This window comes from Mustela nigripes, chromosome 13 (assembly GCF_022355385.1).
Source record: "Mustela nigripes isolate SB6536 chromosome 13, MUSNIG.SB6536, whole genome shotgun sequence".
NCBI classification, from domain to species: Eukaryota; Metazoa; Chordata; class Mammalia; order Carnivora; family Mustelidae; genus Mustela; species Mustela nigripes.
In genome coordinates, this window is record NC_081569.1 from 97,472,512 (window position 1) to 97,486,243 (window position 13,732).

The following is a 13,732-nucleotide window of genomic DNA, read 5'->3' on the forward strand; positions in this document are numbered from 1 at the left end:
CCTTGATGGGAGTATTTATACCACAGAAATTGAAAACTGCTATAAGACAGGCTTCTCTGTACCCCAAGTGCCTGTTGTTAAATATCAGAACACCACTGGTTCATATTGAATCTTATTCCCAAAGTGACATTGGTGTGGTTCTACATCAACTTCAATAGCTGGGTTGTATAAAGAGTTCTTATAATTTAGCTTATAAATGAGCAAAAGATATTTAATAAGATATTTAATAAGAGCGATCAAATTTGATGCTTGTAACAAATTTCTTCACAAGGTAATAAGGAAATATAACAGTGGTAAGTAATGAAATAGTTCTAACTGAACCTTGCTGGACTTCAGATGTAAAAAAAGGATAAATATAGGGTTACAAATGATCAAACAATACACTAGCAAACCAAACAGTAAAAGATCCCCTTCATCTCACTTAATTTGTAGGTTTTTAAAAATTCTTGGTTAATTTGTTTCAATTTTAAAGTTTAAGAATAAACTTCCCAACCTTTCCAGAGCTTTCAATGAGACACATTTGATAAAATCCTAGGCTAGCAAACCATTCTTAAAAAGCACAAGGGCTATTTTCCAGTATCTTTCAATGGTAAAGCTTGGAGGTCACACTAAGCTTCTAGTCAAGTCTGAAAAGCACCTGAACCTAATGATTCTAGGAAGTGTGGGGGGAAAAATGATAGATCTTCTCTTTGCTTGAGAAGCTGATAAAATCTGAAAAATGTCTTAGAAAATTTAAGTATTTAGTAAGTTCAAAAATTAACTGTTAACAACTAAGGTCTTTTTATGTCAGGAATCATTAAAATTTTTCTTGGTAAAATTATTTGTATCAATTGCCTCAGGCATATAGAGATCATAAACAATATGTACATGTTCTTCTGGACTTACTTGGAAACCTATGTTGACTAACTCTTTGAACCAGCCCATGCTAATTGAGCTTACTCTGCTTCTTCTTCTTCTTTTTTTTTTTTTTTTTAAAGGTTTTACTTATTTATTTGACAGAGAGAGAGATCACAAACAGACAGAGAGGCAGCAGAAAGAGAGGAGGAAGCAGGCTCCCAGCTGAAGCAGGCTCCCGGCTCCTCTGTGAGCAGAGAGCCCGATGTGGGGTTTGATCCCAGGACCCTGAGATTATGACCTGAGCTGAAGGCAGAGGCTTTAACCCACTGAGTCACCCAGGCACCCTCTGATTCTTTTAAAATATGTAAAAGTATCAATATTTTAACCTAAGGTTAAAAACACTTACCTGCACCAATTTCTGTAAACCATGAAGATGCAGAGTTCAAATTGATTGTCTCAAACTGAACAACCTGATTTGATTCAGTACCCTTGCTAATAGCTACACAGACCATAGGGTACTCCTGTTCTGGTATTACTAGCATTTCAAAAACATTCAAAGGACTTGGCAAAGGAAAATCAAAGTGCTGCAAAAAATAAACAACAGAAGTATAATTTAGAAATAATCTCCCCCATTCATAATGTTGAATAAAGCCAACAGAAAGGCTTTCTTGATTGATCTACTTCTAATAAAGGACTGCCTCTAAAATGACCATGATAAGGTTGAATTTTCCGTAACAATATGTTTTAGAGAATTGGCCAGATTCATCTTTATGGCTGTAATGCTTCTATAAGTTTATTAACAGAAGTTAAAGAGGAAACTTAATACAAAAACTTAATACAAAAACCCCTAAACCAAGTAAACACCCATAAATAACTATAAATGTGTAGATCCCAGATAGTAGCATTGAGACCATATAATTTTAAACATTTTATTTGTATTTTTTTTTTGAGAAGGGGAGGAGGGGTAGGTGGAGAGGGAGAGAATCTTTTTTTTTTTAATTTTTTATTTTTTAATTAACATATAATGTATTATTAGCCCCAGGGGTACAGGTCTGTGAATCGCCAGGTTTACACACTTCACAGCATTCACCATAGCACATACCCTCCCCAATGTCCATAACCCCACCACCCTCTCCCTATCCCGCTCCCCACCTCAGTTTGTTTTGTGAGATTAAGAGTCTCTTATGGTTTGTCTCCCTCCTGATCCCCTCTTGTTTCATTTATTCTTTTTCCTACCCCCCACACCCCCTACATTGCCTCTCAACTTCCTCAAATCAGGGAGATCATATGATAATTGTCTTTCTCTGATTGACTTATTTCACGAAGCATAATACCCGAGAGGGAGAGAGAGAATCTTAAGCAGGCTCTATGCTCAGCGTGGAGCCTAACATGGGAGCAATCTCACAACCCTGAGCTGATGACCTGAACCAAAATTAAGTCTGATACTCAACTGATTGAGCCACCCAGGCACCCTGAGATCATATAATTTTAGCTTCAGTTATATACTAGTGTTTTCTAAAGAAGAAAACTATAAACAAATATATACCTTTATCAACATGAACTTCTGCATTGGCTCATACCACTGAAGTAAAACAATTCCAGACTGTAAAGCTCCACAGAGGTATTTATGTCCTGTGTAAGGGTTTCTGACTGGAAAAAAACAAAGCAAAACAGACACAACCAAAACACTGAGTACCTTGATATGAAAACACAATTAGTTGAGTTCATTAAAAGCAACAGCTGAGTAATGCTCATCTAAGCAATGCTGATACATGGGAAAAACAATGAAATGTGGCTTGCCACTGATATCAAAATATGGATGGAAGAAATGATCTGAAGTGATTACGTAGCTGATAAAGAAAAATGACTGTTTATGTTCACAAGGATGATAAAAATAAGTAAAGAAAAATGAAATCTTTTTTTTTTTGGCTTTGTTACCCTTTCCTTTTCACTCTCTTATCTCAAATTTTAAATTATGTATAATTGCTTCTAAACATCTTTAATAGACTAGTTTGTTAAACACAGGAACCTTCTAAAAGCGACTGTTTTAAACAGTAAAACACTTAAACTAGTATGCAACCTAAGGAGCTGTTTAAGTAAACTGACTGAAACAAAGTCTAGGAAGCAACTGAAATCAATGATTCATCTTTGGCATAGTAGTTTGCTTAAGGCAAGATGAAAATAACTTTTATTTATTTATTTATTTATTTATAAAGATTTTATTTATTTATGCGACAGACAGAGATCACAAATAGGCAGAGAGGCGGGCAGAGAGAGAGAGGAGGAAGCAAGCTCCCCGCTGAGCAGAGAGCCCGATGCAGGACTCGATCCCAGGACCCTGAGATCATGACCTGAGCCGAAAGCAGCGGCTTAACCCACTGAGCCACCCAGGCGCCCCCTGAAAATAACTTTTATATTTACTAAAGATGTAACTTAACTTGATTCAAATCTACAGAAACTCATAATTGGTCTTTCTTTCTCCCCAATTTGACTCCCATCAACAACTATGAATACTGATTGTAAAAGTAGTTATTTGCAAATAAGCTCTATCTTAATATATTTATGAGTTTACACCTTAGATTGTAAGTTTCTAGACCCTTCTTGAGTCTTAGATCTTGGGAATCTGATAACAGACATAGACCTGACTCTACTTAGAAAAATGCTTAAGAAATTTGTTTATAACTAAGAAAGTATCCCATGGAACTATGCAGCATGAAGATCAATGAAAAACCTCACTGCTTCAACAAACAGAATTAAATGGGAGGTTAAGAGCCAGGATCTGAAGTCATGGACCAGGTCTGACCCCAGGTTCTGTTTCTTACTAGCAACATAACAAATGTCATGGTATTGTCTGAGGGTTACATGAGGTAAAATAATTATATATTAAAAAATTCAACCTTGCTCCAAAGGAAGTCTGGTGTTTGCCCTCCTTGTAGGAGGTAATCTCAAAGCCTCAGGAATGTCATGTCTGATAGGAGTGTCTTTGCCTGGGACCTTGGGTCACTGAATAGTCTAACAATATGATTTAGAGTGGGGGCTTGCAACACTGGACATTTTTGGGGGAGGGACAGTCATGCCAAAAAGAGCAACAATGTGATTTAGGATTGGGGTCTGTGTCATGCAGTATCAAATGACCCTCCGAGGGATTGGATGCTGAGATCGGCCATGTGGACAACCAAGCCTGTGTGAGGGAGCCCTAATAAAAACTCTTGAGTATTGAGGCTGGAGTATGCTCCATGTGTATTGTATCACATCACTGCCAGAAAAGCAACACTGTTTATTACCCCAGGGGGAAAGGACAACAGAAGCTCTATGTTTGGTGCTATTCCCAGACTCTGCCCTATGCCCATTCTCTCTTGGCTGATTTTAATTTCTATTCCTTCCCTGTAATAAATTGTAACTATGAGTATAACCACTTTCAGTGAGTTGAGTCCTTCTAGAGAATTTTTTTTAAAGATTTTATTTATTTGTTTGACAGAGAGAGATCACAAGTAGGCATACAGACAGACAGAGAGGGAGAAGCAGGCTCCCCGCCAAGCAGAGAGCCCAATGTGGGGCTCAATCCCAGGACCGTGAGATCATGACCTGAGCTGAAGGCAGAGGCTTAACCCACTGAGCCACCCACGTGCCCCCTTCTAGAGAATTTTTTAACATTAGGGTGGTTTTGGAAACCCCCCAAACTTGCAATTGGTGTCAGAAGTGAGGGTGGTCTTACGTGGACTGTTCCTTCTAACTTCATAGTTAGCTAAAGTCCTATAATAATGCTTGTAGAGCACTAACCTGTAATGGTTACATAAATGGAGGTGTTAAATAAATGTACTTACCATTTAATAAATGGTAAGCTAGGAGAGATTTGGGAGACTCAGGGAGTTTGGTTAAAAAACACTAGGAACAATATGCTCTGAGAAAGCATTAGGACTATTATCTCCAAACATTTTTAAGCCATGTCCTGCCACACAGTCTTGTGCTTCAGACTTGTCCTTAACTACTTATTAAAAACAAATATAAAGCCTACCTTCCTTCCTATTTCCTAAGACTCTCTGTGGTCTTAAAGATTTTTAAAAATGTTCAAAATTCTAATCATCCAATTTGAGAAATAGCGTTTACTTACCTATGCAACACTTGTGGCAGCCTTTTGTATCAGGAATCTTTGTTGTTAAAGCAAACTTTCTGAAACACAGGACAATATAAATGGGACTCTCCTGCAGCGGCTCCCAGACAGTGATTTGTGACTTGGCTGCACCAGAGCCAGTCAAGGAGCTTTACAAAACCAATCGTAGACTCCAGCCCCCAAACTACCTGATTCTCCAGAACTGATAGGACCTGGGAATCTATATTTATAAAACTTCTGTAAGTGGTCCTCCTGCACAGTCAAGCTAAGGAAACACTGATCTTTTGAATTCTACATGAAGTGCACTTTAGTATAAACTACTTTTCAGAATTAAACAAAGGAAGTTTTTTAGAAAGGAAAACTGGCTATTTTACTTTATTTATTTATTTTTTAAAAGATTTTATTTATTTATTTGACAGACAGAATACAAGTAGGCAGAGAAGCAGGCAGAGAGAGAAAGGGGGAAGCAGGTTCCCCGCTGAGCAGAGAGCCTGATGCAGGGCTCGATCCTAGGACTCTGGGATCATGACCTGAGCCGAAGGCAGAGGCTTTTACCCACTAAGCCACCCAGATGCCCCAAAAACTGGCTATTTTTTTAAAAAAAGATATTAATACCCCTCACTCCCAACAGAATTAAAATATTTTGTACCTTGGTAGTATGCGATCTGGAAACCTGTGAGTTTGAATATGGGCAGCTAATCCTGGTTTTTTGGCTTGTTCAAACAAAGCTATAAGGTTATGAGAATAGAGTTGAAAGGTTTTTCCTATAAAAGAGAAACATGTTACTTTCATTAGAATCTTTTACAGCAGAAAAACAAGAATTTTCAAGCAAAAGAAAACATAATTACCTTCTATAATGAGGTAGTCCAGAAATGTTCAAAGAGCCAAGTAAAACAGAAACACACATACACACAAACAAAAAACAAAAACACAGTTAGTATATTTTGAAAGATAACAGAGTTTTAAGAAAGTAGATAATTATGTTTCCTAATACATGAATTAAGTATATTTTGACTAACAGGTGATCGGGGCAGAATATATATAAGCCTTAATTAAGCCAGCACAGAAAGAAAAAACTGTTAAACATTGTTGTATAGGGGACTGAGTTATACTGATGTGCATGTGAGTATATAACACGGGAAATTCTGTAAAACTATATTACGCTATCTTTCTGGGATAGACCTATTGATCAAGAATTTATCAAATTACTTTGGTTTAAAATTATGAATGAGGTCTTAAATATAACAACAGATTAAAATACTAAGAAAAGCAAAGCAAACTAATATTATGTGACATAATACCAGGATAATAAGGTTACAATTTCCATATAATCAAAACCACAGGTATGTTAAGCAGGCAAAGATAAAGAAAACACCTACTGCCTCCTTATTATATACAGTATGGTACTACAACAACACAGAACAAGTGTTTATCAGTTTACTACTAGAAAACATAAATATACAGTTGACACTTAAACATGAGTTTGAACTCTGGGTCTGGTTATAGCGAACCTTCTTAGGTTAAGTGAACCTTCTTAAAAATAAGTAGAGTACAGTACTGTTAATGTATTTTCTCATGATTTTCTTAATAAGAGTCTTACTTTATTATAAGAATACAGTATAAGACACATATAACATATAAACATGTGGTAATCAACTGTTTATGTTATTGGTAAGACTTGCAGTCAGCAAGAGGCTGAAAGTACTTAAGTTTTTGGAGACTTATAAGTTAGAGGGATTTTCAAGTGCTCGGGGGGTCCGCAACCCTAACCTCTGTATTATTCAAGGGTTAACTGTGTATGATATAGTCTTATGATACAGTATTGAGTCTTACCCTCAACAAAATTCCGTGTTTTCTTAGAATGCAAACATTCTGCCTGACACCATACCATAGCCTTCCTATCTCCATTCTCTGCTAGTAGCTAGCTAGGTAGTCAAAAACACATGTATATGTATGTGTGCATGTCCACACAAACAAAGACACTTAGGCAGAATGATGTCTTGCCCTACTGAGTTCTGCTACTTACCTGCATTCAGTAGTATTGCCCATTTTAACTAGATATGGAAATAACTAATTTACAGGCTAACTTTTCCCCATTTTCCAAGTGATTTTATATATATATATATATACATATATATGTATATATATATATAATATTTTATATATATAATGTATTCTGAGTGGTATATATATATATATATATATATATATATATGTAAGCTTAAAAACCACACAGAATACTATATATATATAGTATATATATACTATATATATACTATATAGTATATATAAGCTTACAGCCAAAGGCAGGTATGAGGAGGGATAAAAACAGCTATGAGAGTAAGAGGAAAGTGATATTATATGTATGCAAATCAGAATTGTTAAACAGAACCAGGTTTAAGTTTATTTTTATAACAGTATATATTAATATTTTGGTGAACAAAGTTAAAAAACTGGGGGAAACATAATTAAAATCAAAGCAATTAAGTACTTTTTCAAGGACCCCAGCTTTATGGAAGTCATTTATGCACAATCAAATAATATGTTCTTTGTAAACAGTGTCATCAGCTCAGATACATAAATTTCTGAAGAATCTCTATTAGGCAATGGTTAGTGGAAGAGTTCAAGTTATAAAGACATACTTAAAATTATGAAAATGACATTTCTTAAATTAGGCCACAATTCATAATGATCACAGTAAGGCTGTGTATTAGCACTGATGCTTTAAAGCATAAGTAGCTGAAAGGTACTAAAAAGCCTGACAGTACAGTAAATAAGAGCCAGGATATAATACATATAGAGAAAAACTGGAAAAAAAAAAAACTTAAGAAATACTAAAATAATTAATTATTCTAAGTAGAGAGAGGGGTAAATGCTATTTTAGTAACTGATAACATTAAGTTTATTAAGAGACAGAGAGAAATAATTAACTCTCTTGTACTCTACTATCAGAATGAAAGTGAGCAGCAAACCTCTGGGTAGTCACTTAAATCTAAAATGCACAAAAAAATAGGTTTTGGTAGGTAAGAATTGGGGAAAAAAAAAAGCACCCCAAATACCACCTACCTGCCTCCCAACAACCACCAAAAAGGAAAACACAAAAATCACCGAAGAGGCTGCTCTGGAATGCACCTGTTTCTAAGAGTTTAAAACATCAGTCCAAAATGGTTATACCATCTGGTCCATAATAACATGAATGCTGTCAGCAAACACCTGTGTAAGCCCTCACTATGTAAGTGAAGTGTTTGTGCGATCATCTCATTTAATCCTCACAGCAGCTTCATGAGGCTGGTATTGTTTCCATCATCCTCATTTTACAGTTAAGAAAACAAAGGCTCAGAGAGGGTGACTTGCTCAAATCACAGAGAAAGGAAGCGGCTAAATCTTTTGATACTTTCCCTTCAACTGTTAATTCTCAAAGGAAGGCAAATGGTACTAGGATAGTTGGGAGGGGGGCGGGGGGTTCCTGAGTGAAAAGGGGTGGCCTCAGGCGACAATCACTGTGATACTACTTCTTGGGTGCTTAGATCCTGGGCAGATTTGGCAAGTGCCTTAACTGAACACAGGTCCTTTTTTCAAGGTTTCTTTCCATTCTAAGTTGGTAGAAAACATCTGCAAGTCTCAAAGTTACTATACTATAGTTACCCAACATTTAAAAACATTTAACATTTAAAAATGTTAACATTAACATTAAACATTAACATTTAAAAACACTGTATACTAAAATTACATTTCTCTTGTGTCAATTATAGTTCAATTAAAAAAAATTTATTTCTCTGCTTGTCTATAGTTTACCTTTCATATTATTTTTATTAGATACATACCTGATAATGACATTAAAGTATTATTGATAACATAGAGCCAAGTACATTTTCGTGGAAATAACTATAAAGAAAAAAAGGTAATTAAAATTCTCCAATTTTCATTCCCTTAATGCTTTAACTTCCAAATTCCAACAGTCTGAAATAGTATAAAAATTACTATTTTCCACCCTTTAGTAAATTACCAAAACCTTACAGGAAAAAAAAAAATCTTGTAGCATGAACATGTAAAGAGTAAAATTTCACCTCCTTAAATATTTAAATCATAAAAATTAAAACTGAGGCCCGTAAAAATTTATTTAAAAGATTTCTTTTATTCAATGTACCCAAACTAATTATTTGAGTTAAAACTCCTAAATTACCTGTTCCATTGTTGCCTCATGTAGCTCATTGAGATTCAATGTGTAAATACCATCTTCAGTTCCAAAAATAATGTACTGATCTAAAATAGTTGAAATAAATTACCAGAATTTACTATCATTTTCTGAAATAATTTAGTAAAATTGCTTAATACTTTCATTTTTTAAAAAAATATTGTATGTATATATGTATGTATTTATTTACAGAGTGCAGGAGTGGGAGGAGGAGCAGATTCAGCATGGAGTATGGATCCTGATGAAGGGCTCAATCCCACAAACCTGAGATCATGACCTGAGCCAAAATCAAGAGTCGAACACTTAACAGACTGAGCCACCCAGGTGCTCCTTTAATGGTGTTGAAAATTAGATAGCCATCCACCCAGCCAAAGAAAAATTACTTTCTGAAATTCATGCCATATTCTTTACCTCTTTCTCCAATTCTGATCTCATTTTTAAAAAAGTAGATGTATTTTCTATTACTCATTCTATGTATTTCATTCTATGTATTTCTGTTACTCATTTCTATGTATTTTCTATTACTCATTCACTCTGGCTTTAACTTTTTTTTTTTTTTAAGATTTTATTTATTTGTCAGAGAGAGTACGAGTGCACAAGCAGGGGAAGCAGCAGGCAGAGGGAGCAGAAGGCTTCCCACTGAGCAAGGAGTCCGAGGTGGGACTCGATCCCAGAATGCTGGGATCATGCCCTGAGCTGAAGGCAGATGCTTAACCAAGTGAGCCACCCAGGCGTCCCCTGGCTTTATGTTACTTAACTTATATAATCCTTCCTTCCAACATAATTATGTCTTACAATTTTTCATTACAGCTGTATATTTTTGCCAGATACCCCAAATACTCTTGGCAAAAGGAAACTATAAATTAAAAGAAATTATAATTCATGACACACCAGAAATGATGAGCACACCTAGTGTCCAGATCTTGGTTCCTAAATACCACCTTCCACTAAAAAGAACCAGAGCTGTTGGAAAAGACTGATTCCAATACTGGGGCAAAGAAAGTGTAAGATGTGCCTAGAAATCTTGCTGTGCCAGAAAGTAAGGAAGTGATCAAATGTTAAATAAAAGAACATAGGAACTCCCACTGCTCAAAAATTCCGGGACAATTTAAGTGCTAAAGTGAATAATAATAGTAGTAGATTATATCTCACTGAATAAAAAAGTAATTCAGAAGTTTAAACTAATACAAATACATAAATAAATGGAAAGAAGGGAAATGTCCATAGATCTCAATGGATTGTCAATGGACTATCAATAAATGCTAAAACAAGCTGGTGAAAGTCTAATGAACAGAGAATATTTATATAGTCTCTATTTATTCCAATGTACTTATTAAACCAGCTTAGGAAATTAAATAATTATTAATTAACTAGAAACGGAAAAATAGTAACTTGACAGTGGAGAAAATGAGCAAATACCATCTTAACTAGCTGGTCAATGTTGATATCCTAGTATTTGGATAAGCTCATAGAATGTGCTTTCTGACAGGATGCACTGAGAAGAGCATAATAGCATTTCTTTCATATTTCCACCAAAAATACATTGCCTGACCTCACCATGAGGACTCAACAGACACCCCAAATTAAGGGACATTCTACAAAATAAACAGCCTCAAAAATGTCAAGATTTAGAGAGATAAAAAAGGGTTGAGGGGCTGTTCCAGGCTAGAGGAGATTAAAAAGATGTGGTAGCTAAATGAATCATGTGATCTTGAACTGGATATTGTTGGATTGGGGAAAAAAGGAATGGGAACCAATAAAGAATATCACTGAAACAATTAGGGACGCCTGGATGGCTCAGTCAGTTAAGCGTCTGCCTTTGGCTCAGGTCATGATCCCAGGGTCCTGGGGTTGAGCCCTGCATCGGGTTCCCTGATCAGCGGGGAGCCTGCTTCTCCCTCTCCCTCTGCCTGCCACTTCCCCTGCTTGTGATCTCTGTCAAATAAATAAACAACAACAAAAAAAAAACTTAAAAAAAAAAAAAAGAAACAATAATTTCAAAATGTGATGTCGATTATACTTCAACTAAAAAAATATATAAATATGGACTGTACAGGGATTACATCAATGATAAATTTCCTGATCTTCCCAAATGTACCAAGGGTATGTAAGAGACAATTGTTGTTCCTAGGAAATACAAAATCAAGTATAGGGAAGCACTCACAAGTAACTCAGAAAAAAATGCACCTATAGGTAGATAGATAATAGAAACAACTGATGATTCTGAGTATAGAGGAGTTTCTTACACTGCATTATTCTTCTAACTTTTCTGTAAATCTTAAATTATACCAAAATAAAAAATTACAAACACACAAAAAAACCCATCTCCTTACCGATAAAAATATTTTCTCCGTTACACTTTCTAATAGTAGTATTTAAAACAGATCATTATATGACTTGTCTTTAATACCGTGTTAAAGTTGAACAAACATTTTCTGAACACCCTTTACTGCCTAATCTCTATTTACTAATTGCCAGACACTCAGGTAGGTAGGCTTCTTCCTTCCTTGCAAAAAGATGAATATTAAGAGTATTCTCTTAGGGGCACCTGAATGGCTCACTTGGTTAAATGTCTGCCTTCAGCTCAAGTCATGACCTCAGGGTCCTGGGATGGAGCCCCAGATCTGGCTCCCTGCTCAGCCCAAGTGTGCTTAAGGATTCTCTCTCCCTCTCCATCTGTCCCTCACCCCATTCACTTTCTCCCTCTCTCTAAAATAAATAAATAAATCTTAAAAAAAAAAAAAAAGAGTATTTCTGTTCTAAAGGATCATACTGAGAACTAGAGGTTTTAAGTATCTTTCCAAAGTCATATAATAATGACAGAGCAGGAATTCAAACCCAGATCTATTTGATGCCAAATTTTTACCTCTATGTATTAATTAGGCTTTCTAACTTTAAAAATATACAACATAAATTTTTAAAAATAAAGTGTTATTTTGTTATCACTTCAGATTTACAGAAAAGCTCTAAGAGTACAAATAACTCCTGAATATCCTCCTTCACACAGATTTCACAAATATTAACATTTACTACTTTTGCTTTATCCTTTTTTTCACTCTCCATATACACGGTTTTTTGTTTTTTGAACTATTTAAGATAAAAACACAACGTCCCTTTATTCCCATTTCAGTATGCATCTCTTAAAAAAAGAAAAGAAAAAGAAAGGTTTTACATAATCTTAGTACAATAATCAAAATCAGGAAGTAAACACTGAAACAATACTATTAACTTAATCTAATGATTTTATTGATTGAAATTATCAATTGTCCCAGTATTATCCTTTTATAGAACAGAAAATCCCTAATCATGGTTTTAATCACTTGTGATGACTATTCAGTCTCATTTAATCAGAACATTTCCTGTATACTCTAAATTCTAGTACCTTAAACCAAAACTCTATTTACGTTGTTGCAGGTACCTGCCCTATTTATTCTCTAAAGTCATATTTTTAAAGCAAACAACCTCAGTTCACTGATCGTAAAGATCCTTTTCCATAACAAATATTTTATTAGAGATGTACTAAAAGTTCAGAAATTTTACCTTTTGTATCAGGATGTATCCAGGATGTTGCACAATTAATTTTCAAAGGGCAGCCATCAAAAACTTTGGAAAAACATGCTCCCATCTTATTTATAAAGAAAGAAATATTGACTTATCTGGTTAGATAATTTTATATAGTCTTAGAAATAGCTAAGATTATTACAAAATGGTAAACTGACTCTTACTGCATATGTTTATGGTCTCATTACAAAACAACATTCCTATTTTGATATCATTTAACTCCTTCTACCAAGACAGTCTCCCAATCCTCTCTTGTATAATCTGGTACTTCAGAGCAAAAATATAAAATTTATCAAAACATCTACATATGTCTGTGATACATTTTAGGAATTTTAAGTTATCACTTGCCTTTAGGACTAAGGTTTAAGAATGTGAAACAATGGATGATATTTCTGAGCAATATAATAGTAATTATAATTACAATATAACTCCATAATAGTGAAACAGACAAAAAGACTAATATTTATATTATGTATTAGACATTTACTGAATAAGAAGGTATAATTTATAAAGCATCCCCTTCTTATGATTGGCTGAAGCACCCTGAAGAGCCACATAACCAGCATTAACATAAGCTTCCCTGTTCCTGTTCACTATGTATAGTTCAAAATGAAAATGGCTTCAGGGATAGAAAGATATTTAACTCACATTATGAAGAGAACACAGTACTACTGATACCACATTAAAGTCAAATTGGCCTTTGAAGGCCAACTGAATCTGACAACCCAAATGCCCTATTTACAAAAAGTGAAACTCTCCAAATTCTAACGAAGTCACTCAAATTAGGGTACATGATTTAATCCATGGCATATCAAAATGCATTTAATGCTTTTGTATTTTGTGAATCCTTCCTTTCAATAGCTCAAGGTACTTGACGGCAAATTTAAAAATCTGCTGCTGTAACTAAAGAGATGGAAACTGGCAAGTGGTTTACATAGAAATATTCCTTACCAGCACTTTTGGGGTGGGTGGAAGGCCATTGATGGCAGGTTTCTGTGGAAAAAAAATATTTTGAATGCTAAAAGATC

At 34.9% G+C, this 13,732-nt stretch overlaps 1 protein-coding gene across 1 annotated transcript in view; it reads right to left on the reverse strand.

Annotated features, from left to right (window-relative positions):
• The window catches only part of MAP4K5 (mitogen-activated protein kinase kinase kinase kinase 5), a 108,363-nt gene that overhangs the window by 13,502 nt on the left and 81,129 nt on the right, over positions 1 to 13,732 (reverse strand). The window contains exons 20-28 of the mRNA XM_059373163.1: positions 13,656 to 13,697; positions 12,684 to 12,768; positions 9,132 to 9,211; positions 8,773 to 8,833; positions 6,479 to 6,481; positions 5,598 to 5,712; positions 4,949 to 5,007; positions 2,384 to 2,487; positions 1,244 to 1,421 (exon numbers count right to left, since the gene is read on the reverse strand). Of these exons, the coding sequence (XP_059229146.1) occupies positions 1,244 to 1,421; positions 2,384 to 2,487; positions 4,949 to 5,007; positions 5,598 to 5,712; positions 6,479 to 6,481; positions 8,773 to 8,833; positions 9,132 to 9,211; positions 12,684 to 12,768; positions 13,656 to 13,697 (727 nt within the window). The remainder of the gene's footprint in view (positions 1 to 1,243; positions 1,422 to 2,383; positions 2,488 to 4,948; positions 5,008 to 5,597; positions 5,713 to 6,478; positions 6,482 to 8,772; positions 8,834 to 9,131; positions 9,212 to 12,683; positions 12,769 to 13,655; positions 13,698 to 13,732) is intronic.